Source organism: Gopherus flavomarginatus, chromosome 2 (genome assembly GCF_025201925.1).
Source record: "Gopherus flavomarginatus isolate rGopFla2 chromosome 2, rGopFla2.mat.asm, whole genome shotgun sequence".
Taxonomy (NCBI): Eukaryota; Metazoa; Chordata; order Testudines; family Testudinidae; genus Gopherus; species Gopherus flavomarginatus.
The window spans coordinates 365,535-387,983 of record NC_066618.1 but is presented as its reverse complement, the minus strand read 5'-3'; the positions used below and the strand labels follow the sequence as shown (position 1 = coordinate 387,983).

Genomic DNA, 22,449 nt, shown 5'->3' with positions numbered 1-22,449 from the left:
GGGCAGTAGGGAACCCAGGAAAGGGGTGGGACCATGGAGGGGCATGGGAAGGGCCCATGCAGCTCTGCACACTCACTGGCACTCAATGAACCACTGCCGGAGCTGCTCCTTCATCTCCTCCTTCATGTCAGGTCCCTCCACCTCGTAGAGCCCTTCCCGGATGCTCACCAGGGCCTGTTGGTACTCGGCTTCATAGTCAGCCTGCCGCAGGTGCCGGAACTCCTCCCCGAGCTGAGCCCGCAGCATGGCGGCTGACAGGCCCAAGGCCTTGGGGTCTGGGGCCTGCAGGGGGAGGTCCAGAAAGATGGAGGGCAGGAACATGGGAACACCCCTGAACTGACCAAGGTGGCGGGGAGCACAAGCAGGATGGGGCACTGGGGCACAGGCACAGCCCTGTACTGACCGGGGGGAGGGGTCAGGTTGGGGGCCTGGCAAGGGGGATGTCATAGCCATTAGCACCTGCTGGATGTATCTTAGAGCCTACATTTCCTGCCACAGTAGTGGGCCCCTAAGCCTGCTCTGGCCTTGTTCCCTTGTTTCCCCTGCCCCAGTGTCTGCTCCTCTGGGTGCAGGCAGCAGAACTGGTTGACAACAAGCCGGGAGAGTGTGCGACCTGGAAGGGACATTAGCAGCATCAGGGAGAAATTGTGTGCAAAGGCGAGCAGTGTGTGTGTAAATTACCCCGTAATGAGTTTGTAATATGCATGTGTGGTGCTTCCCGTGTGGCGTCATCACAATGGCACAGGCACTTTCCTGCCTCATTGCCTCCCAAATGGATTTTAAATATCATTCTGAGGACACAATTATTTAAAACGCTGAACTAAACACTCGCTAATGGGAAAGCGGCGTGCAGCCCACACCAACCATTCCTCACAGGGGCTACTCTCTGACGGCCTGGCCCCACCCCGCCCCATCCCACCCCATGGCCACTCGGCAAACCCAGGAGCTCTCTGCTTCCCTTGAACACAGCACAAATCTAGGCAGGAAAATCCTCAAGGAAACAGAGAAAACTCCTGCCATCGTGCAGCCCCCTCCTCGCCTTGAGCCACACTCCTCACCTCCCCCCCTGCGGCCAACTCCCCACACTTCAATCTCCCCATTGCACACCCCAACCTCTCCACCCTGCAGCCTGATCCTCTCCACTCTGCCAGGGCTGCTGTATAGCAGGGGTGCTCAAGAGCCATTGAACCACACTGGAAACCCTGTATATGATGGAAACCACTTCATGCCAGGGGGTGTGGCAACCCCTCCAGCACCCTTGGTTCCAGGATCAATGCACCCCACCCTTCCCCCTGCCTACCCCGCACCGGGTGCCTGTGTTAGCTACAGGAATAGCTGAGAGAGAGGAATGTTGGAAGAACCAGGCTGTCTCATTACCAGAGGGGACTGAGCAGCCGGAACCAAGGCAGGGCACTGGTACCATGGGACTCACCAGCTTTCATGGAGCAATGAGGGAACCTCGGGCTTAGGCAGCCTTAACCAAAGTTGTTCCATGGTGCAAAGGGGGCAGGCTGCATACTCCAAGAGCCAGGGGGATTGTGCAGGGCTGCACACAGGCAATGGGAATCACTATCCAATTGATGGTGTGAAAGTAGAATGAATTATATTGTAAAAATAAGAATGGGTTAAAGAAATGTTGTATGTACCTTTAAGGAGAAATAAAAAATGTTGAAATACAGATGCCAGGAAAAGAAACATTAGTCATAAACAAGGGTGCTAATGGCGAAACATTAACAGAAGATCGGTAATAGTTAGTAAGGAAATAAGATATGCATGCCTAGCCCAGGTAAACTTATCAGATTCTGCTTCCTTTGTTATCCTGTTAAGTGCTTGCCCTTTTATCTGTATAAATAAGATAGTTTGTGTCTTGCATGGTGCTCACATTATCTGGGTGTTATTAGCAGAGCGCTGTGCTAATAAAACAGAGTGGTCTGACAAACTGTGAGTCCTGAGTCTAACTTTGACAATGGGATGGGAGGAGCCTGTGGAACTCACTGCCTCACCATCCTGGCAGCCAAGACACAGCTAGGTTCAGAAAAGGATCTGACATTCCTGGGGGGGAGGTGTTTTACTGTGCCTACCACAATGGGGTCTGTTGCAATAACTAGGCCTACAAATGTAGCCTAAGTGAGAGCCCATCTGTGAAAAGTGAGTGAAAGTTCATAAAATATCCCAATAATTTAGAACAACAACTACTGATGGGAAAGGAAGAGCCAGAAAAACTGAATTAGTCCTGACAAAAAGGCCTCCTGATATAATTGAAAGGCTGTGTTAAGATCATGCCTGGTAAACAAGAACAGTAAGACTGGAAATCAACGCACCAAAATGCTGAGCCTTAACTGAGCCTAAGCCCCACATCTTCCCCCCTCCAAGATCCCACTGCCCCATCATCGCCCCTCCTGCTCTCCCACCAGTCCCTGCCCAGAGGCTCCACTCCTGTTTGCACACACAGAGCAGTGCCAAGCACTAGAGAGCGGAGTGTTAATGTCATCAGAGACAGCATAAGTAGAAAAGGACCTGGGGATTACAGTGGATGAGAAGCTGGATATGAGTCAGCAGTGTGCCCTTGAGGCCAAGAAGGCCAATGGCATATTGGGCTGTGTTAGTAGGAGCATTGTCAGCAGATCGAGGGAAGTCATTATTCCCGTCTATTTGGCACTAGTGAGGCCACATCTGGAGCACTGCATCCAGTTTTGGTCCCCCTACTACAGAAGGGATGTGGACAAATTGGAGAGAATCCAACAGAGGGCAACGAAAATGATTAGAGTGCTGGAGCACATGACTTACGAGGAGAGACTGAGGGAACTGGGGTTATTTAGTCTGCAGAAGAGAAGAGTGAGGGGGGATTTGATAGCAGCCTTCAACTACCTGAAGGGGGTTCCAAAGAGGATGGAGCTCGGCTGTTCTCAGTGGTGGCAGATGAGAGAACAAGGAGCAACGGTCTTAAGTTGCAGTGGAGGAGGTCTAGGTTGGATATTAGGAAAAACTATTTCACTAGGAGGGTGGTGAAGCACTGGAATGGGTTCCCTAGGGAGGAGGTGGAATCTCCACCCTTATAGGTTTTTAAGGTCAGGCTTGACAAAGCCCTGGCTGGGACGATTTAGTTGGGGTTGATCCTGCTTTGAGCAGGGGGTTGGACTAGATACCTCCTGAGGACTCTTCCAACAACATTCTTCTATGATTCTATGATCCGAGAGCACCCACTGTTCCTGTACTTTCTGTGTGAGTGCTATCACCCTGCAGCGGGGCCAGGGACAGCGCTGAGGCCATGGAGGCTGTGGGAAAGGAGCCTCTTTACTTTGCTCTGGTTCTATCTCCTACAGCACCATCTACCAGGGTCACCAACGCTCTGAGTCTAGAGGCAAAAAGGCATCCTTTAAAAACTGGAAGTCAAACCCGAGTGAGGAAAATAGAAAAGAGCATAAATTCTGGCGAGCCAAGTGTGAAAGTAGAATTAGGCAGGCAAAAAAAGAATTTGAAGAGAAACTAGCAAAAGGCACAAAAACTAACAGCAAAAAGATCTGTAAGTACATCAGAAGCAGGAAGCCTGCTAAAAAATCAATGGATGATCGAGGTGCTAAAGGAGCACTCGAGGACAATAAGGCCATTGCAGAGAAGCTAAATTAATTCTTTGCGTCAGTCTTCACTGCAGAGGTCATGAGGCAGATTCCAACACCTGAGCCATTCCTTTTAGATGACAAATCTGAGGAACTGTCCCAGATTGAGGTGTCAATAGAGGAAGTTTTGAACAAATTGATAAACTGAACAGTAATAAGTCACCAGGACCAGATGGGATTCACCCAAGAGTTCTGAAGGAACTTGAATGTGAAATTGCAGAACTACTAACCGTGGTATGTAACCTAACATTTAAATCGGCTTCTATACTAGATGACTGGTGGGTAGCTAATGTGATGCCAATTTTTAAAAAGGCTCCAGAGGTGATACCGCCATATACAGGCTTGTAACTTCAGTACCAGGCAAGCAGGTTAAAACTATAGGAAAGTATAGAATTATCAGACACATAGATTAACACAATTTGTTGGGGAAGAGTCAACATGGTTTTTGTAAAGGGAAATCAAGCCTCACCAATCTATTAGAATTCTTTGAGGGGGCAAGAAACTTGTGGACAAGGGTGACCCAGTGTATATAGTGTACTTGGACTTTCAGAAAGCCTTTGACAAGGTCCATCACCAAAGGCTCTTAAGCAAAGTAAGCTGTCGTGGGATAAGAGGGAAGGTTCTCTCATGGATTGGTAACTGGTTAAAAGACAGGAAACAAAGGATAGGAATAAATGGCCAGTTTTCAGAATGGAGACAGGTAAATAGCAAGGACCCTGCAGGGGTCTGTACTGGGACTAGTACTATTCAACATATTAATAAATGATCTGAAAAATAGGGTGAACAGTCAGGTGGCAAAATGTGCAGATGCTACACAATTACTCAAGATAGTTAAGTTAAAAGCTGATTGTGAAGAATTTCAAAGGGTTCTCACAAAACTGGATGACTGGGCAACAAAATGGCAGATGAAAGTTCATGTTGATAAATGCAAAGTAATGCATATTGGAAAACATAACCCCAATGGTATATATAAAATGATGGGGTCTAAATTAGCTGTTACCACTCCAGAAAGAGATCTTGGAGTCACTGTGGATAGTTCTTCTTCGAGTGATTGCTCATATCCATTCCAGTTAGGTGTGCGCGTGCCGCATGCACGTTCGTCGGAAGACTTTTTACCCTAGCAACACTCAGTGGGTCGGCTGGGCACCCCCTGGAGTGGCGCTGTTATGGCACCAACTATATACTCCTGCCGACCCAGCAACCCCTCAGTTCCTTCTTACCACCTTTGTCGGTCATTGGAACAGTGGAGCGCGGCTTAGCTGACCTCCACTTCCCTAGCTACTCGTAGTTTTCTGATTCTTTATCGTGTACATATTTATAATCCTTTTTATATAGTTATAATTAGTGTACTTGTTTATAGCATAGTTAGTCCACTATAGTTAGAGGGGTTCGGGAATTAGCCCCTTCCCCGCACCCGGTGCCGGGGCCCATGCCCAGCTCACAGGGTTTCAAACCGTGCTCGGCCTGTCACAAGCCGATGCCGACAGGAGATCCACATGACTCCTGTCTGAAGTGCCTCAGAGAATCGCACCTAATAGCTAAGTGCCCCATCTGCAAGGCTTTCAAGCCACGAACAAAAAAGGAGCGAGACATCAGACATAAACAGCTCCTCATGGAGGCGGCTCTCACCCCTCCACCCTCGGCACTGAGCACTGATCAGTCGACTAGCAGAAGCACCGCCTCGGCACCGGACCATGCCGGTACTGTCAAAGCCTCTAGGCACCGGCTGTCGCTGGCACCGAAGTCGGATCCACGCCGCTCCTTCTCCCCGAGGTCGAGAAAGGCTAAGAGGCCTGCTACCTCTGTGCCACCCACACCACAGCCAGAGAGCATGTCTAAGTTGGATCGCCCGGCACCAACACCTGCCGCGGCACCAACAACATTGGCACTGTCGATTCCGGTCCCACAAAGGCCGTCAAGTCTGGCGCCTGTTAGCTCCCCAGCACAGGCCACAGTAGAGCTGACTATACCATCCACGCCGGAGACATTCTCAGCGGCGAGGGATCTCATTGCCTTGACAGAGTCGACACTGCCTCCCCCCCCGGCACCACCGATGTGGGTAATACAATTGATAGGCAAACCGGCCTTAATAAGACCATCCTCTGTCGGCACAGTGGACCAGCACCGCTCACGATCGCGGTCCCGCAGATGTTTCAGGTCCAGACGGCACTCCCGCTCCCGACGCCACTCGCAGTCCCGGCACCGTTCCCCTCCTCAGTACCGGTCGAACTTGCAGCACTGGTTGGCATCCCGTTCGCTGGCCCGCTACTCTCGGCACCGTTCCAGATCTCGGCACCGCTCCAGACACCGTGTCTCCTGTAGCCGATCACGACGCCGAACTTCGAGATCTTGGTTGACCTCCCAGCACCGCTCTGTTCGCAAGTCCCGATCTCGCTCCCGGTACCGATATGCTTCCCGGCACCGTTCTCCGATACACAGTGGAATAAGGTCCGCTGGAACCTCTGCCCAGGGCTTCTCCACTCCTCCATGGCCATCCAGACACACTTTGGTGTCGTCCCACGCAGACAGCTACTATGCTCAAGACCGCCATTCAGATGTGCCCACCGGAGTTTTTCAAGAAGCCCAGACCCAGGACCAAGGCCCACATCAGTGGTCCTTTTGGACGCCTTGGGCATACCACCAGGCCTAAGGAGCTCCAATAGTCCCATCCCGCTCGACTCCATCAGAGCACCGGGCACCAGAGGCTACAGCTACCCGCCCTCCTCCGGCTGGAACGGAGGAAGCACTAGTTCATCCATCGGTCTCCACGGTACTGCTGGAGCAGGAGACGGCCGAAGACCAGGAGGCCACACAGGACTCGCTCGTCCCCGGCATTTCCTCTTCTTCCTCTCCAGATGAGGCGGTGGCAGGAACATCCTCCTCGGGCCCTCCTCCAATCGACCTCAGAGCCCATCAGGACCTCCTCAGGAGGGTAGCACTCAACATGAACCGCCAGGTAGAGGAGGTCCCGGAGGTTGAGGACCCTAAAGTGTCGGCAGATACTCCCACCAGAGTGGCCCTACCCTTTATCAGGACCATCCAAGCCAATGCCGACACCTTATGGCAATCCCCAGCCTCCATCCCTCCTGCAGCAAAGGGAGTCTAGCATAAATACATGGTACCCTCTAGGGGGTACGAGTATTTGTATGTCCACCCTCCTCCCTGCTCACTAGTTGTTCAATCCATCAATGAGAGGGAGCGCCATGGCCAACAAGGGGCAGCCCCGAAGTCAAAAGAGGCTAGGTGAATGGACCTACTCGGCCACAAAGTTTATTCAGCAGGCGCCCTACAGCTCCGGGTGGCGAATCAGCAAGCCCTGCTGAGTCGCTATAATTATAACACCTGGGCAGAGGTGGGTAGGTTCGCAGAGCTACTTCCCCAAGACTCCCGCCAGGAATTTGCTGCCTTCTTGGAGGAAGGGAAAAAGGTGGCCAGAACTTCCCTCCAGGCTTCGCTAGATGCGGCTGACTCAGCAGCCAGGACCCTGGCCTCGGGTGTCACCATGAGCCGCATCTCCTGGCTACAGGTTTCCAACCTCCCACCGGAGCTGCAGTATACCATCCAAGATTTACCCTTCGATGGTAAAGGTCTCTTCTCAGAAAAGACCAACCCTAGACTGCAGAGCCTGAAGGACAATCGAGTCATCATGCGTTCCTTAGGCATGCATACACCCGTGACCCAATGCAGGCCTTTCCATCCCCAGACCCACCGCCTGTACTTTATGCCTCGAAATAGAGAAGACTTTGGCAGACGGTGCAGGCAGGGTGGACGTAGACGCCAGTCAGGGCCCCAAGGGGGCCAAAACCAAGGTCCCTCCAAACCACCAGCGGGACCTAAGTCCGCCTTTTGAAGGTACGCCTGAGGACGGCATACCAGTTTCAGGCCAGGATCCATTCCCCCACTTCTCCAACCATCTTTCCTACTTCCTCCCGGCGTGGTCCCAGATAACCTCAGACCTCTGGGTCCTACGCATGGTGAAACACGGATACCACCTCCAATTTGTTTCAACCCCGCCTTCCCACCCTCCAACCCAGTCCCTCTTCAGGGACCCCTCTCACGAGCAATTCCTCCTGCAAGAGGTGCGGAAGCTCCTCACCATGGGAGCAATAGAGGAGGTGCCAAAAGATGAAAAGGGCAAGGGGTTTTACTCCCGTTATTTCCTGATCCCCAAGTCAAAGGGCGGCCTCAGGCCTATCCTAGATCTGCGAGGACTCAACAAGTTTATGATAAAGTTGAAGTTCCGCATGGTCTCCTGGGGGACCATTATCCCGTCCTTAGATCCTGGAGACTGGTATGCTGCCCTCGATATGAAGGACGCGTACTTTCACATCGCCATTTTTCCTCCACACAGGAGGTATCTTCGCTTCGTAGCCAACCGTCAGCACTTCCAGTTTACGGTCCTCCCCTTTGACCTTTCCACAGCCCCAAGGGTGTTTACAAAGTGTATGGCCATAGCCGCCGCATACCTCTGCCGACGTCGGATACACGTATTTCCGTATCTGGACGATTGGCTCACCAGAGGAACCTCCGAGACATAAGTCACACAACATGTGGACGTTGTCAGGGACCTATTTGCACGTCTAGGCCTGATGATCAATACAGAAAAATCCACCCTGGTTCTCACACAGAGGTTAGACTTCATAGGAGCTACCCTGGACTCCAGTCTAGCCAAGGTCTACTTACCACAGCCGCAGTTCCAGGCAATGACAACAATCATCCGAGGTCTACAGAACTTCCCGACGGCCTCGGCTCACACTTGTCTCGGTCTCCTAGGTCACATGGCTGACTGCACATTCGTGACCAAATACGCCAGGCTCCGCCTCCGTCTTCTCCAAACTAGGCTCAACTCGGTATACCGTCTGGGCAGAGACCCAATAGACACAATAGTGACAATTCCTCTAGCCTCCCTAGACTGGTGGCTGACCCCCTCCCTGGTGTGTGCAGGGCTACCGTTCCATCCCCCACAACCCTCACTGTCCCTGACAACAGACGCGTCATCTCTTGGCTGGGGGGCTCACCTCGGATGCCTTCGTACTCAAGGCCTCTGGTCATCGCAGGAACTGGCACTTCACATAAATGTCCGAGAGCTGAGAGCGGTCCGCCTGGCGTGCCAGGCGTTTCAGCAAGATTTACACGGCCGTTGTGTCTCAGTGTTCACAGACAACACAATGGCTATGTATTACATAAACAAGCAGGGAGGGACTCGATCTTCCCCCCTTTGTCAGAAGACCATCCAACTCTGGGACTTCTGCATAGCCCACTCGATAGACCTGGTGGCGTCCTTTCTCCCAGAGGTTCGGAACACTCTGGTGGATCGAGTGAGCAGATCCTTCCTGTGTCACGAATGGTCGATACAGCCAGACGTTATTCATTCAGTTTTCCAGAAGTGGAGATTTCCCCACATAGACCTGTTCACCTCCCGTGCCAACAGGAAATGCCAGATGTTCTGCTCCTTTCAGGGTCTTTCACCGGGGTCGATCTCGGACGCATTCCTAATGTCGTGGAAACACCGGTTGCTTTATGCCTTCCCACCGTTCCCACTGGTTCACAAGGTTCTGCTAAAACTCCGCAGGGACAGAGCGCACCTAATCATGATTGTGCCAGCGTGGCCCAGACAACACTGGTACACCACACTGCTCAACCTGTCAATAACCAACCCAATTACCCTGCCTCTCCACCCAGACCTCATAACTCAGGACCACGGCAGGCTTCACCACCCAGACCTGCAGGCCCTTCACCTCACAGCGTGGCTGCTGCGTGGCTAAACCAGTCAGAGTTGCGCTGCTCTGCTCCGGTACAACAAATACTCCGGGTAGCAGAAAGTCTTCCACTCAGTCAACGTATCTGGCCAAGTGGAAACATTTCTCTTGCTGGTGCGCAACGCAGAATGTTGCTCCCTCTGAGGTCTCGATCCCTACCATCCTGGACTACCTTTGGTCTCTTAAGCAGCAGAGCCTGGCGGTATCTTCTTTGAGAGTGCACTTGGCGGCCATCTCCACATTCCACCCAGGAAAGAATGGCTGCTCCGTGTTCTTGCACCCTATAGTTACTAGGTTTCTCAAGGGTCTGGAGAGCCTATACCCCCAAGTACGCGGCCCCGCCCCTACTTGGGACCTCAACCTAGTCCTAAACAGACTTATGCTTCCACCATTCGAGCCGTTGGCAACTTGCTCACTGCTATACCTGTCCTGGAAGATAGTTTTCCTCGTGGCCATTACATCGGCCAGACGAGTCTCCGAGCTTCGAGAGCTCACGATGGACCCACGGTATACTGTCTTTCATAAGGATAAAGTACAGTTGCGACCACATCCAGCGTTCCTCCCTAAAGTGGTATTGGCCTTCCATACCAATCAGGACATCTTTCTTCCGGTCTCCTTCCCGAAGCCGCATTCATCTTGACGGGAACAACAATTACATTCCCTAGATGTCCATAGGGCACTCACATTTTATATCGATCAGACGAAGCCCTTCCGGAAATCCCCCCAACTCTTCGTTGCAGTGGCTGACCGGATGAAGGGCCTACCTGTCTCCTCCCAGAGGATCTCCTCGTGGGTGACGGCATGCATCTGCACGTGCTATGACTTCGCTCATGCTCCCTCGGGCCACCTCACCGCACATTCTACCAGGGCTCAGGCTTCATCTGCTGCCTTCCTGGCTCATGTACCAATCCAGGAGATATGTCACGCAGCTACCTGGTCCTCAGTCCACACCTTTGCTTCTCATTATGCTTTAGTCCAACAGTCTAGAGATGATGCAGCCTTTGGCTCAGCGGTTTTGCACTCTGCCACATCTCACTCCGACCCCACCGCCTAGGTAAGGCTTGGGAATCATCTAACTGGAATGGATATGAGCAATCACTCGAAGAAGAAAAGACGGTTACTCACCTTTGTAACTGTTGTTCTTCAAGATGTGTTGCTCATATTCATTCCAAACCCACCCTCCTTCCCCTGTCGGAGCAGCCGGCAAGAAGGAACGGAGGGGTGGCTGGGTCGGCAGGGGTCTATATCCGGTGCCATAGTGGCGCCACTCCAGGGGGCGCCCAGCCGACCAGCCAAGTGTTGCTAGGGTAAAAAGTCTTCCGACAAACGTGCACGCAGCGCTAGCACACCTAGCTGGAATGCATATGAGCAACACATCTCAAAGAACAACAGTTACAAAGGTGAGTAACCAACTTTTCTCTGAAAACATCCACTCAATGTGCAGCGGCCGTCAAAAAAGTGAACAGAATATTGGGGATAATTAAAAAAGGGATAGATAATAAGACAGAAAATAACATATTGTCTCTATATAAATCCATGGTACACCCATATCTTGAATAGTGTGTGCAGATGTGGTCACCCCATCTCAAAAAATGATATATTGGAATTGGAAAAAGGCAACAAAAATTATTAGGAGTATGGAACGGCAGCCATATGAGGAGTGATTAATAAGACTGGTATCAGAGGGGCAGCCGTGTTAGTTTCTATCTGTAAAAAGCAACAAAGAGTCCTGTGGCACCTTACAGACTAACAGACGTATTGGAGCATAAGCTTTCATGGGTGAATATCCACTTCATCAGATGCAACTTCCACTACATGCATCTGACAAAGTGGGTATTCACCCATGAAAGCTTATGCTCCAATACGTCTGTTAGTTTATAAGGTGCCACAGGACTCTCTGTCGCTTAATAAGACTGGAACTTTTCAGCTTGGAAAAGAGACAACTAAGGTGGGATATGACAGAGGTCTATAAAATCATGACTGCTGTGGAGAAAGTAAATAAGGAAGTGTTATTTCTTCTCATAACACAAGAACTAGGGGTCACCAAAAGAAATTAATAGGCAGCAGGTTTAAAACAAACAAAAGGAAGTATTTTTTCACACAATGCACAGTCAACCTGTGGAATGCCTTGCCAGAGGATGTTGTGAAGGCCAAGACTTTAACAGGATTCAAAAAAGAACTAGATAAGTTCATGGAGGATTGATCCATCAATGGCTATTAGCCAGGATGGGCAGGGATGGTGTCCCTAGCCTCTGTTGCTAGAAGCTGGGAATGGGTGACAGGGTTGGATCACTCGACGATTCCCTGTTCTATTCATTCACTCTGGGGCATCTGGCACTGGCCACTGTCAGAAGACAGGATATTGAACTAGATGGATATTGGGCTAGTTCTTTGGTCTGACCCAATATGGCCTGTTCCTATGTTCTTATGTATATTCTTATGTAGAGAAGGGCAACAAAAATTATTAGGGGTATGGAACAGCTTCCATTTGAGGAGAAGCTGAAAGAGAGGAGAGATTAAAGATGAGGAGAGATTAAAAAGACTAGGGCTGTTCAGTTTAGAAAAGAAACGATTAAGTGGGGATATGACAGAGGTCTATAAAATCATGGTTTGTGTGAAGAAAGTGAAAAAGGAAGTGTTATTTATTCCTTGACAAAACACAAGAACGAGGGGTCACCCGATGAAATTAATAGGCAGCAGGTTTAAAACAAACCAAAGGACCTCTTCACACAACACACAGTCAACCTGTGGAATTCATTGCCAGGGGATGTTGTGAAGGCCAAAAGTATAACTGGATTCAGAAAAGGACTAGATAAACTCATGGCAGATAGGTCCATGAATGGTTATTAGCTAAGATGGTCAGGGATGCAACCCCATGCTCTGGGTGTCCCTAAGCCCCTTGACTGCCAGATGCTGGGACTGGACAAGGGATGGATCACTTGATAATTGTCTTTTCCTGGTCATTCTCTCTGAAGCACCTGGGCCTGGCCACTGTCAGAGGACAGGATACTGGGCTGGATGGACCATTGGTTTGACCAGCATGGCCGTTCTTTTAGGGACACTTCCCCAGCACAGAGCACCATGGCCATCCTGGGCTCTGGAGTGTGGTGGGAAGACAGCCTGGAGTAGTTCCACTGACATCTGGGTCATGCTGAGCCAAGCGCTGGCAGAATGTCAAAGTGTGGGGGGGGTAAGGTCACCTTTGCCCCCTTCCCCAAGGCTGCATCTTCTGTGCCATGCAGAGCTCAGCATAGAAAATGGGGTTAGGGGAGAGCACCAAGGGGTTGGCAGGGCAGCAGCATTTATATGGGGCTTGGGCATAGTGCTAGGGCCTGGCCTGCATGTGGGGCTGGGAAAGGGGAAGAGAGGGTGTGGCACCAGGGTGAAACAAGGGCACTTTGATTGTTCTCAGCAGCGATCAATTAATTCAATACAATGACACACTGTTGGCAGGGCAAACTAAATAAGTGCGGTCACCAGAAGTCACACTCCTTGGTGTCTTGGCGTAGCCACAGCCCCAGGACAGAGTCTCCCTTCCTGCCCTCGGATGGGCTGTGTGGTGGAGCAATGCCTAGTGGCGTCGCAGCTGTATGTAAACTCGCGGTTTCTTCTCAACCCATCTCTCCTCCACCCAGTGACACTAAAGCCTGCAGTGCCACAGAACTGCCCCAATACTGATTTGTTGGTTTTTGCAACCTGGCTTTAGCTGCTTCTTGCTTTGCACGGAGTGGAGCACTCTTCTGTCTGGCCCACAGAGAGGTGCGTCACCTGGGTGAGATTCTTTGCCCTGGGCAATGCAGGATGTCAGAGAAGATGCTCAATGGATTTAGGGAACCGCTATCCTTAAAACAAAATCACTTAAACTAGGCTAATTGGGCCTGGTTCTTTTCTCAAGTGCTAAGCAGGAGTAATCCAGCCAGGGCCAGTAGGATGGCCCCTACTCTGACTCCATATGCCACTCTGGCAGTGTATCAGGGCCATGAAGGGGATGTAGTTAGGTCAGATGAGAATTTCCCAGGGCCAGAGCAAGCGTGGTCTCACTCTGGCCCCACTCCTGCAGGCCCCACTGTAGGGGCAGGCCAGGGAGAGGCCTGGTCAGAGCGTTCAGTGCTGTGGGGCTCGGGGCTGCAAAGCCATCCCAAGGCATCTATGGGGAGGCTGCCATAAAGCGGAGCAGAGGCTGGGGCTGCTTTCTCCCTCACACAGGATCTGATTCAGCCACTGCAGCGGCAGAGTCTGGGCAGTCCAGATGTGGCTCCATCTCCCCCTAAGCTGTGCCTGTCAGGAGACATACATTTACCAGTGTAAATCCAGCCTCAGGGAGAGCAGACTCTGGCCCAGTGGAGGAAGGTTAGGCTGCCAATGGTGGGACCTTAGGGAGTGCTTTTGAAGTTTGTTTGGAGCAAACAGAGGGCACTGGGCCATTACTATTCTGTGTCGGAGCCTTGGGACAGTAACAATCCTGCAGCGCGAATTGGGGGGGGGTGATTCTTACACCATGAGGCTGCTCCCCGACCTCCCCTAGGGCAGGACATGCAGAGAGGGGAGGAACGGGGGCAAGGAAGGTGTGCAGTACTCATGGCATGCCTGCCTAGGGCAGCACCCAGACACAGAGGGGCTCTATGGATCCCACATCCACTCAAACATTCAGATCTATCCTGGTATTGACGGCCTGGGTGGGGCAGAGGGGTTTCCCATATCCACTTAGACACCAGGGTGCTTCTGGGTGCCACATGGGGGTGATAAAGAGATCCCATAACCGCTCAGACACTGAGGTCAGTTCCAGTCCTGATGGACATGCCCTTAATGGGGGAAGGGGAGAAGAGATCCCATAAGCCCTCAGACACTGGGGTCCGTCCCCATCCTGATGGACCTGCCCTGAATGGGGGGAAGGGGAGAAGAGATCCCATAAGCCCTCAAATACTGGGATCCATTCCAGTGCCAACATGATGGGCTGGGGGCAGGGGACCCCAGATTGTAGCAGACATTAGGGTCAGCGTCTGTTAGGCCTGGAATGACATTTGCTTGTCTGAAATGAAGCTGCCCCCTGCAGACATCCCAGGGGCCAGGAGGTCATGGAGGTTGGGGTCCCTAGGGTTTGGGGGCAGCAGCCTGTTCCAGGCAGGACTGGCAAAGCTGCGGCATGCAAGGTGCAGGTCACCCCCTGACAGCGCTCCCCCTACCCCGCCTGACCCTGGTGCTGAGCAGTAGGAGTCTGTGGAAGTCACTCCGTCTCTCTTACCGCAGGCAGTGGAGCCGCAGCTGCACTTCATTAGGGGGTTCATATTTCACCCTAATGGCTTTCTCTGTGCTCAAGCCATCCATCACCAGCTCATTTCCCTGCAAGTGCCTTACTGCTCCTGCCTGCGCCATGTGGAACGGTTTCTAATGATGCACTAGAGCAGTGGCCCTGGCAGCACCGCCTCCTTGGGACCCAGCACAGCGAGAGGGACATGGAGTGGGGCTGCACCGACAGCAGCTCTGGCCTAGCCCCACCAGCAATGTACCCAGAGCACAGGTGCCAACTCCAGGGGTGCTTCGGGGCTGGAGCACCCATGGGGAAAAATTGGTGGGTGCTCTCCCACTGACAGCTCCCGCCCACAGCCCAGCTCACCACTGCTCCACCGCCACCTCCTTCCCTGCGCGCGCCGCATCCCCGCTTCTCCCTCTAGCTCCCAGTGCTTGCCTGCCGCCAAACAGCTGCTCTGGGAAGAGGCGGGGCTGGGACGGGGATTTGGGGAAGGAGTCCAATAGGGGCAGGGCCGGGATGGAGTCGGGGTGGGGCCGGGGGTAGGGCCGCGGGCGAGCACCCACTGGCACCAGGAAAAGTTGGCGCCTATGCCCAGAGAGAGAGACCGAGACCTGCAGGGCCTGCCCCTGACACACAGGCGGGGGAGGCCAGCCATGGACTAACCCAGCCCCATCCCTCAGCATTCCCACAAAGGGAGCGTGTGGTGGGACCCAAAAGGTGGAAGCTGAAGTTAGACAAATTCAGACTGGAAATAAGGTGTTGACTTTTGAGAGTGAGGAGCTGGCAAATTGGATCCATCTCCCGAGGGTCATGACGGCTTCCCCATCACTGACCAGCTCTAAATCCCGATGGGATGCGTTTCCTACAATGGCCTTGCAATCTAGGAAGCTATAGATCAGGAGCAGCTGCAGCAGCACCCTGTGTCTGCCCCCTTCTCAACATACCCGCAGCCACGACACCAACCTCAGAGACGTCCCTAGTACTGAGCTTGCTCCAGCCTAGAGTCAGTTGCATCCTAGGCCAGAGTAATGTGTATTGTTCGTGGGTACAATAAATAAATAACCTCATGAATATGAGGCGTGGGGCTTGTATTGAGAGTGGGGAGAGAGTACTTGGGGCAACGCCACTGGGTGGGGAGAGCACATGTTGAGACTGGGGTTGAGAGGGGAGGGACACACGGACAATGCAGCCAGGGGCATGTGTCAGTGCTGGGAATGGGAGGCACATGGACAAAGTGGTTGGAGCCTGGGGACACATGTTGAGGGTGGGGGACGGGCAGGGGACACATGGGCAATACAACCAGGGCCGTACGTCAAAACTGGGTGGGGTGGGGGGCACGCATTGAGAGCTAGGGAGAGACTAACCATCCCAATAAAGGCCATCTCCCTCTGTCTCTCCAGCTTGGTGCATCTGCGTTGCAGGCAGCCTTTCCAGACCTGCGGGGAGAAGGAGCACAGGGATGTGAGAACCAGGGCACAGAGCCTTTCCCCCATCACCATGCTGCCAACCCCCACCACCTCCCTGCACAAGGCCCTCGTCCTGGAAGTGACACGCTCTGTGGGTGCAACTTTGAGACACCCTGTCGTGACTTTACTAGTATGTGCTACACCTGGCTTTTAAAAGCCTGTCGTGGAGTACCCCTCTTGTAAGCCAGCCCCATGGTGTAGTTTTTTTAGCAGAGTGAGCCCTGGAGTCCCCTCAGCTCTGAGATGGGGCCTGTTGGCTTCAGCTGTCCTGGTTCTCTTCCTGTGCTCTCAACAGCAAGTCCAACTGAGTTCAAACTCCTTTTGATAGACTTTGACATCTTCAGTAAAGATTTACAGTGATGTAGTACAAGTCTTTCCTAAACAAAGTAGCAATACAGTACTTGAGAGACCTGGTTAGAATGGTAAAGCAAAGCTCAGGGTATGTCTACACAGGGGATTTCATCTGAAGAGTTTGATGCACATCAGGTAACTCTCAGTACACAAGCTGCACGAATAGCATGCACTCAAAGAGCCTGCTCCATTTTCAGTTTGCATTGGGTGAACGTATGGCAGTCTGCTTTTTTTGGACTTTCACACTGCAAATTGGGAAACTGAGGCAAAGGACACTGCCCAATGTACTGTGGGGTGGGTGTTCTCATATGGTCACATGTTTCTGAATCATGGTTGTGGTGCTTCCCTAAATGAATGCAGTGTCCCCTTTTTCCTGTTAATAGAAATGTTCTTCTGTTAGATGCAGCCTCAGTACTCACAAGGGGGCCACTATTGCCATTAGAGGCACCCAGGGGTGGTGCTAAATTTTCCCAGATTATTGGGTGGGGGCTCAAACTGGTTATGCTTTGTATTGTTAAGATGAACCCCTAGATATTGAACCCTGCCCTTGTCACAGCCAGCTCCACCTGGCAGAAGTGTTATAGATGGAACCCATATGACTATCACCCTCACCAGGGCAGAGCATTTAAAAACAAAAGCAGTTATTTCTCCACTATGCTCTGAGGACTAGTGAACTCACCATGGCAGGTTTACAGACCTAAATGCAGGAGGGTCCATAATGCTAGGATCTTTTGGACTGCAGTACTAGTTAAATTAGTGGAGAAGGAACTGTTTGCCCCCAGGAACACCATGGGTATTGACAGCATGGAGGTTGGGCTGGGTATTCTGGGAGACCCAGCTTATCTCCTGATGCCCTGGCTAATGACATCATATACAAGGCATTTGAACAGAAGGAAGATACAATTTCTCTATCACTGAGTGGCTGCAGAATGGTACTCAGTGTGCATTTGGCCGGAGATGGTGCTTTTCATGGACTAGGGAGAGCAAGGAGGGAAGATGGGTGGGAGGCTGAGGTGTAAGACTTGCCAGCAAGGCAGCACACAGGGAACACAAACACCTGTGCGAATGCTGGCAGAGATGCCTATTGTTCATATTTTGAGCTCCATGCCTGAACCTGTTAGCCCGTGGGTAGGTGGGGATGCAGACAGTGAGAGCACTGAGGTACCATGTGGGGGTGGCTGAAGTTCAGAGTTCCATGTGTGCTTTTGTAAAACCCGATTAATTATTTCAGCTTTATTAAGAGGATTCTCTGTGTTAAATGAAATGATGATCCAAGACGGGTGCAATAACAACCACCTTTTGTGCAAAACAAAATTGGAGGGAGGGAGTTACAGGCTAGTATGTCCCCTCCCTCTGGATCTTGCCTCTGTCACTTGCTAGGCGAGCTTGAGAGCTGCAATCAGAGGCAATGAACAGGGGAATTTCAGAGAGAGTTTGGAGAGGCTTTCCTTTCAGGTGCAGCGCTATGCGTGATACCAAGATGACTGGCAATGGAACACTGGCAGTGACCTGCAACAGATTTGCCATGTTCTCTTTGCTGCCTGAAGGCAGAAAGGGTTTCATGAAGTGGCTGTATGCACAGAAAAGATACTTGGATTGGCAGGGCAAGTTGGGATGCTACTGAGACTCAGAGAAGCTGAGCAGTTCCAATAGAGCCAGGTTCGTGCCCCAGGTTCAAGGAAGAATGGATCTGGCCACCAAAGATCTGGAGAGAGAAGAAGTCAGAGAAGAGGCCTGGTGGTTCATAACCACCAGAGGCAGGAGGTCACAGCAGCTGGAGACAGAGGAGGATGTGGCCACCAGAGAGAAGAGGTCCAGGAGGAATTCCACATGGCTAGAAGTTTCAGATCAATACTGTGGAAACATTGGAAGATACCTGTCAATATCTAGCAGGTTCAAGGGAATATGGGACACATATATGGATGGCAGCTCAGTCCAACCTGTAAGAAAATGAATCTTGCCTGCAAAGGGTTCTCCAACTGTCCAAGGAAGATAGACAATCCTTGTTCGAGATTCAGTACTCGGAATAACCAAAAGAACATTCTGCAAGGGACGGGCAGACAATAGGACAGCATGCTGCCTTCACAGCTCCAAGACATGAGATGTTACTCTAAGATTGGACAGGCTTCTGAAGTCAACAGGCAAGAATCCATTGGTGATGGTTCATATCAGCACTAACAACGCTTCATTGCAGGATATCTCGTAGATAGAAAATGGGTTCAGAGGATTCGGAAGAGTGCTGAAGAAAAATGTCCAAGTGATCTTCTATGAAATCCTTCCTATCCCACAAGTGAAGGAAGGCAGAGGCAGAAGATTCCATAAGTAAACCACAGGTTAAGTAAGTGGTGTAGGGTGGAGGATTTTGGTTTTGTGGAACATTGGTTCACCTCCCACGGGAAGAGGGGACTATATTGTTCAGCTGGCCTCCATCTCAGTAGAAGGGGTCCAACCTCCTTGGAGACAGGCTCACTAGAGTAGTCAGGAGCGGGTTAAATTAATAGCAAAAAGGGAGGGTAAAAAGAGGGATGATCTGAGCACACGGCACAAAATCAAGATGTTGAGAACAAAACTAATCAAGGAGCCAAAGGACACAAAGAGAGGAAATTACTGAATTGCCTCTACACCAATGTTAGGAGCCTGGGTAACAAACAAGAGGAATTGAAATTGCTCATCTATGAGCGTAAGTTTGATCTACTTGGTATTGCTGAAACCTGGTGGGATGATCTGTGCAATTGGAATGTTAAAAATCAATGGTTATAACCTATTTAGGAAGGATCGAGTGGGCAAAAGGGCAGGAGGGATGAACTCTATGTCAAAAACAGCATTCTCTGTTTCCAAATCAATGACAACAAACGAAAAGAAAGAGCTTATGGATCAATGTCCTAAAATAAAGCACAGGATGGGGATCAGCTCACAAAATCACACTAGGAAACATGAAGAATGGTTCCTTACACAGGTATCTATAATACGCAGCGGGGGAAAACTGCATGATCATGGGAGACTTCAATTTGGGGGAAGTACACTGGGGGTCTCATGCTGGCAGTACTAAAGTGTCCTTGGAATTTCTAACATTGTAGATGACAATTTCCTAAAGCAAAAAGTGTTGCAGTCAACATGAGGGATTTCTTTATTAACCTTTGTCCTAACAGATAAAGAGGAACTGATCACAGAACTAAAAATTAATGAAAACATAATTACAAGTGATCATAATTTCATCACATTTGTAATGTGCCAGCAGAATGAAGTCCAGATCAGTAACCTATATAGTTGGTGCTTTAACAGGGCCAGTTGCACAATTCTGCTTCAGGCTGGGGACCGTCTGGCTAAGAGGCAGTTCTGCAGAAAAGGACCTGGGGAGTACAGTGGATGAGAAGCCGGATATGAGTCAGCAGTGTGCCCTTGTTGCCAAGAAGGCTAATGGCATATTGAGCTGTATTAGTAGGAGCATTGCCAACAAATCAAGGGAAGTGATTATTCCCCTCTATTTGGCACTGGTGATGCCACATCTGGAGTACTGCATCCAGTTTTGGGCCCCCGCCCCACTACAGAAAGGATGCGGGCAAATTGGAGAGAGTCCAGCAGAGGGCAACAAAAATGATTAAGGGGCTGGGGCACATGACTTACAAGGAGAAGCTGAGGGAACTGGGATTGTTTAGTCTGCAGAAGAAAAGAGTGAGGGGCGATTTGATAGCAGCCTTCATCTATCTGAAGGTGGGGGGGGAGGTTCCAAAGAGGATGGAGCTCGGCTGTTCTCAATGGTGGCAGATGACAGAACAAGGAGCAATGGTCTCAAGTTGCAGGTGGGGAGGTCTAGGTTGGATATTAGGAAACACTATTTCACTAGGAGGGTGGTGAAGCACTGGAATGGGTTCGCTAAGGAGGTAGTGGAATCTCCTTCCTTAGAGGTTTTTAAGGCCAGGCTTGACAAAGCCCTGTCTGGGATGATTTAGTTGGGGATTGGTCCTGCTTTGAGCAGGGGGTTGGACTAGATGACCTCCTGAGGTCCCTTCTAACCCTAATCTTCTATAATTCTAAATCAGCTGTGAGGAAGAATTAAATCAGAAACATGTGAATTATAATTTGGGAGTCATGTAACAACACATTACTAGATGCTCAAAAAGTCACAATCCCACAATTGAGGAAGAAGGCCAGGCTAGTTAAAAAAAACAACTACCTGATTTAGAAAGGAAGTGAAGGCAGCTGTAAAAAAAATAAAATCTAACAAATGGAAGAGAGGGGAAGTTGATAGTAATGAACATAAATAAGAAGTTAGGAATTGTAGAAAATTGATAAGGGAAGCTGTCATAACCTTAGTCCCAGATTTGGACCTTAGCATCCAAAATATGGGGGTTAGCATGAAAACCTCCAAGCTTAGTTACCAGCTTGGACCTGGTACCTGCTGCCACCACCCAAAAATTAGAGTGTTTTGGGGCACTCTGGTCCCCCTGAAAAACCTTCCCTGGGGACCCCAAGACCCAAATCCCTTGAGTCTCACAACAAAGGGAAATACTCCTTTTTCCCTTCCCTCCTCCAGGTGCTCCTGGAGAGATACACAGACACAAGCTCTGTGAAACTACACAGAGTGACTCCCCCTCTCTGTTCCCAGTCCTGGAAACAAAAAGTATTTTCCTATTCCCCCAGAGGGAATGCAAAATCAGGCTAGCAAATCCAACACACAGATCTCCCCGATTTCTTCCTCCCACCAATTCCCTGCTGAGTACAGACTCAATTTCCCTGAAATTTCCCAGTAAAGAAAACTTCAACAGGTCTTAAAAGAAAGCTTTATATAAAAAAGAAAGGAAAAATACATACAAATGGTCTCTCTGTATTAAGGTGATAAAATACAGGGTCGATTGCTTAAAAGAATATTGAATAAACAGCCTTATTCAAAAAGAATACAAATCAAAGCACTCCAGCACTTATATTCATGCAAATACCAAAGAAAAGAAACCATATAACTTACTATCTGATCTCTTTGTCCTTACACTTAGAAACAGAAGACTAGAAAGTAGAAACTACTTCTCCAAAGCTCAGAGAAAGCAGGCAGACAGACAAAAGACTCAGACACAAACTTCCCTCCACCCAGAGTTGAAAAAATCCGGTTTCCTGATTGGTCCTCTGGTCAGGTGCTTCAGGTGAAAGAGACATTAACCCTTAGCTATCTGTTTATGACAGAAGCAAAGGGACACAAAGAGAACTCTATGGCTAGAAGAGTTAAGGACAGCAAGAGGGAATTTTCAAAATATATTAGGAAACATGGAGAACCCTGACAATGGTATTGGTCTATTACTAGATGGAAATGGTAAAGCTATCGATAATAATGTGGAGAAGGCAGAAGTATTCAATAAATATTTCTCTTCCATAGACAATGGGTCTAATAGGCCAGAGAAAGCTAAGCCTTCATTGGCACAACTGCTGCCATGGGACTCTGTAAGCAGGGTGGTCACCCGCTCCTACCTTAAAAGGCTTAAAACAGTCCGGGGAGAGGGCTGTGGCAGGGAGGGAAAAACGGGGCTGATTGTGGAAAGGAGCCTCAGCTGGGGGCCATGCCCCAATCAGGTGGAGGCTGGCTTAATAAGGGCCCAGCTAGCCCTTATAAGAGGGCTGGGGCCAGAAGCCAGAGACAGACTCTCTAGCTTTGAGAGGGAGGGACCTGGCTGTAGGGAGCTGAGAGGAGGTACCTGGAGTGGAGCAGGCCTGGGGGAAGGCCAGGAGAGCTGGGGAGCTCTGGCCTGGAAACCTCCCAGGCTGCGGCCTAGTGGAAGGCCAATTAGGTATGAGGTTGCAGGAGGCAGCCCATGGGTAGGCAGAGGCAGAAGGTCCAAATCCCCCTCGCCTATGATGAGTGGCTTTTACACTGCAGTCTGCCCCAGTGAGTGGGGGCTAGATGGTGACTGGCAGTAGCCCATGTGATGTTATGAGTATAATATAATATCTCACTGAAAGGTGACAGGGCCAGAAAGAGTTAATTAACTCACCTCACCAACTGACCTGACCCATGGGTG

The 22,449-nt window shown here is 50.6% G+C and overlaps 1 protein-coding gene across 1 annotated transcript in view; it reads right to left on the bottom strand.

Annotated features, from left to right (window-relative positions):
• IQCA1L (IQ motif containing with AAA domain 1 like) overlaps positions 1-22,449 on the bottom strand; it is a 139,723-nt gene that overhangs the window by 13,992 nt on the left and 103,282 nt on the right. The window contains exons 4-5 of the mRNA XM_050942847.1: positions 15,992-16,063; positions 77-282 (exon numbers count right to left, since the gene is read on the bottom strand). Of these exons, the coding sequence (XP_050798804.1) occupies positions 77-282; positions 15,992-16,063 (278 nt within the window). The remainder of the gene's footprint in view (positions 1-76; positions 283-15,991; positions 16,064-22,449) is intronic.